The 3061-nt window shown below is 65.2% G+C and overlaps 1 protein-coding gene across 1 annotated transcript in view; it reads right to left on the bottom strand.

Moving 5' to 3' along the window:
* Window positions 1-3024, bottom strand: part of TEX13C (TEX13 family member C) — a 6015-nt gene extending 2991 nt beyond the window's left edge. Inside the window, exon 1 of the mRNA XM_017741597.1 lies at window positions 34-3024. Coding sequence (XP_017597086.1) covers window positions 34-2861 — 2828 coding nt within the window. The 5' untranslated portion in view covers window positions 2862-3024. The remainder of the gene's footprint in view (window positions 1-33) is intronic.
* Window positions 3025-3061: the final 37 nt, after the last annotated feature.

The following is a 3061-nucleotide window of genomic DNA, read 5'->3' as shown; positions in this document are numbered from 1 at the left end:
CTGATGGGGACACTGCCACTGCCTCTGACCAGCCTGTCCCCAGTGGTGGCACTGCCCCAGGATGAGCTGTCCTTGACAGGGACGGTGCCACTGCCCCTGACCAGCCTGTCCCCAGTGGTGGCACTGCTCCTGGCTGCGCTGTCCTTAACAGGGACAGTGGCACTGCCAGTGACCGGCCTGTCCCCCGTGGCACTGCCCCGGGATGAGCTGTCCTTGACAGGGACAGTGGCAGTGCCACTCACCAGCTTGTCCCTGACTGGGACAGTGGCACTGCCACCAGCTCGGCTGTCCCTGACAGGGCCAGTGGCGCTCCTGGTGACCGGCCTGTCCCCAATGGTGCCACTGCCCCTGGCTGGACTGTCCTTGACAGGGACGGTGCCACTGCTGCCAGCTGTGGGGACAGTGGCACTCCTAGTGACCGGCCTGTCCCCAGTGGCTCTGGAGGGGCCGTCCCTGACAGGGACAGTGGCACTGCCAGTGACCGGCCTGTCCCCCGTGGCACTGCCCCGGGATGAGCTGTCCTTGACAGGGACAGTGGCAGTGCCACTCACCAGCTTGTCCCTGACTGGGACAGTGGCACTGCCACCAGCTCGGCTGTCCCTGACAGGGCCAGTGGCGCTCCTGGTGACCGGCCTGTCCCCAATGGTGCCACTGCCCCTGGCTGGACTGTCCTTGACAGGGACGGTGCCACTGCTGCCAGCTGTGGGGACAGTGGCACTCCTAGTGACCGGCCTGTCCCCAGTGGCTCTGGAGGGGCCGTCCCTGACAGGGACAGTGGCACTGCCAGTGACCGGCCTGTCCCCCGTGGCACTGCCCCGGGATGAGCTGTCCTTGACAGGGACAGTGGCAGTGCCACTCACCAGCTTGTCCCTGACTGGGACAGTGGCACTGCCACCAGCTCGGCTGTCCCTGACAGGGCCAGTGGCGCTCCTGGTGACCGGCCTGTCCCCAATGGTGCCACTGCCCCTGGCTGGACTGTCCTTGACAGGGACGGTGCCACTGCTGCCAGCTGTGGGGACAGTGGCACTCCTAGTGACCGGCCTGTCCCCAGTGGCTCTGGAGGGGCCGTCCCTGACAGGGACAGTGGCACTGCCAGTGACCGGCCTGTCCCCCGTGGCACTGCCCCGGGATGAGCTGTCCTTGACAGGGACAGTGGCAGTGCCACTCACCAGCTTGTCCCTGACTGGGACAGTGGCACTGCCACCAGCTCGGCTGTCCCTGACAGGGCCAGTGGCGCTCCTGGTGACCGGCCTGTCCCCAATGGTGCCACTGCCCCTGGCTGGACTGTCCTTGACAGGGACGGTGCCACTGCTGCCAGCTGTGGGGACAGTGGCACTCCTAGTGACCGGCCTGTCCCCAGTGGCTCTGGAGGGGCCGTCCCTGACAGGGACAGTGGCACTGCCAGTGACCGGCCTGTCCCCCGTGGCACTGCCCCGGGATGAGCTGTCCTTGACAGGGACAGTGGCAGTGCCACTCACCAGCTTGTCCCTGACTGGGACAGTGGCACTGCCACCAGCTCGGCTGTCCCTGACAGGGCCAGTGGCGCTCCTGGTGACCGGCCTGTCCCCAATGGTGCCACTGCCCCTGGCTGGACTGTCCTTGACAGGGACGGTGCCACTGCTGCCAGCTGTGGGGACAGTGGCACTCCTAGTGACCGGCCTGTCCCCAGTGGCTCTGGAGGGGCCGTCCCTGACAGGGACAGTGGCACTGCCAGTGATGGACCTGTCCTCGATGACACTGGCCCTGGGTGAGCTTTCCTTGATGGTGGCACTGCCAGTGACGGGCCTGTCCCCAGCGGTGGCACTGCCAGTGACCGGCCTGTCCCCAGTGTCACTGCCCCGGGATGAGCCGTCCTTGACAGGGACGGTGGCACTGCCAATGTCTGGCTTGTCCGTCACAGGGATGGTGGCACTGACAGTGACCGGCTTGTCCCTGACAGGGACACTGGCACTGCCAGCACCTGGAGAGCCACCACTGGGGATGGTGGCACTGCCACTGACCAGGCTGTCCCTACAGGGGACGGTGGCACCGTCATTGACCGGACTGTCCCTAATGGGGACGGTGGCACTGTCGTTGACTGTGCTGTCCCTAAGGGAGATGGTGGCACTGTCCCCAGCTGGGCTGTCCCTCGGGGGGACAGTGGCACCGTCACTGACCGTGCTGTCCATCGGGGGAATGGTGGCACTGTCCCCAGCTGGGCTGTCCCTAAGGGAGATGGTGGCATCGTCATTGACCAGGCTGTCCCTAATGGGGACAGTGGCACTGTCACTGACCGTGCTGTCCCTCGGGGGAACGGTGGCACTGTCATTGACCGTGCTGTCCCTAATGGGGACAGTGGCACTTTCCGCAGCCGGGCTGTCCCTCAGGGGGACAGTGGCACCATCATTGACCGGACTGTCCCTATTGGGGACAGTGGCACTGTCATTGACCGGGCTGTCCCTAACGGGGACGGTGGCACTGTCATTGACTGTGCTGTCCCTCGGGGGGACAGTGGCACCGTCATTGACTGTGCTGTCCCTAATGGGGACAGTGGCACTGTCATTGACCGGGCTGTCCCTCGGGGGAATGGTGGCACTGTCCCCAGCCGGGCTGTCCCTAAGGGGGATGGTGGCACCGTCATTGACCAGGCTGTCCCTGTGGGAGATGGTGGCACTGCCACTGACTGGACTGTCCCTAAGGGGGATGGTGGCACTGTCATTGACCGTGCTGTCCCTAGGGGGGACGGTGGCACCGTCATTGACCGTGCTGTCCCTAAGGGAGATGGTGGCACCGTCATTGACCGTGCTGTCCCTAACAGGGATGGTGGCACTGTCCCCAGCTGGACTGTCCCTAAGGGGGACAGTGGCACCGTCATCGACCATGCTGTCCCTAACGGGGACGGTGGCACTGTCATTGACTGTGCTGTCCCTAAGGGAGATGGTGGCACTGTCCCCAGCTGGGCTGTCCCTTGGGGGGACAGTGGCACTGTCATTGACCGTGCTGTCCCTCGGGGGAACGGTGGCACTTTCCGCAGCCGGGCTGTCACTCAGGGGGACAGTGGCACCATCATTGACCGGCCTGT

The sequence above is a fragment of the Corvus brachyrhynchos genome, unplaced genomic scaffold, assembly GCF_000691975.1.
Source record: "Corvus brachyrhynchos isolate BGI_N302 unplaced genomic scaffold, ASM69197v1 scaffold758, whole genome shotgun sequence".
Lineage (NCBI taxonomy): Eukaryota > Metazoa > Chordata > Aves > Passeriformes > Corvidae > Corvus > Corvus brachyrhynchos.
This window is presented reverse-complemented; position numbering and strand designations above follow the sequence as displayed.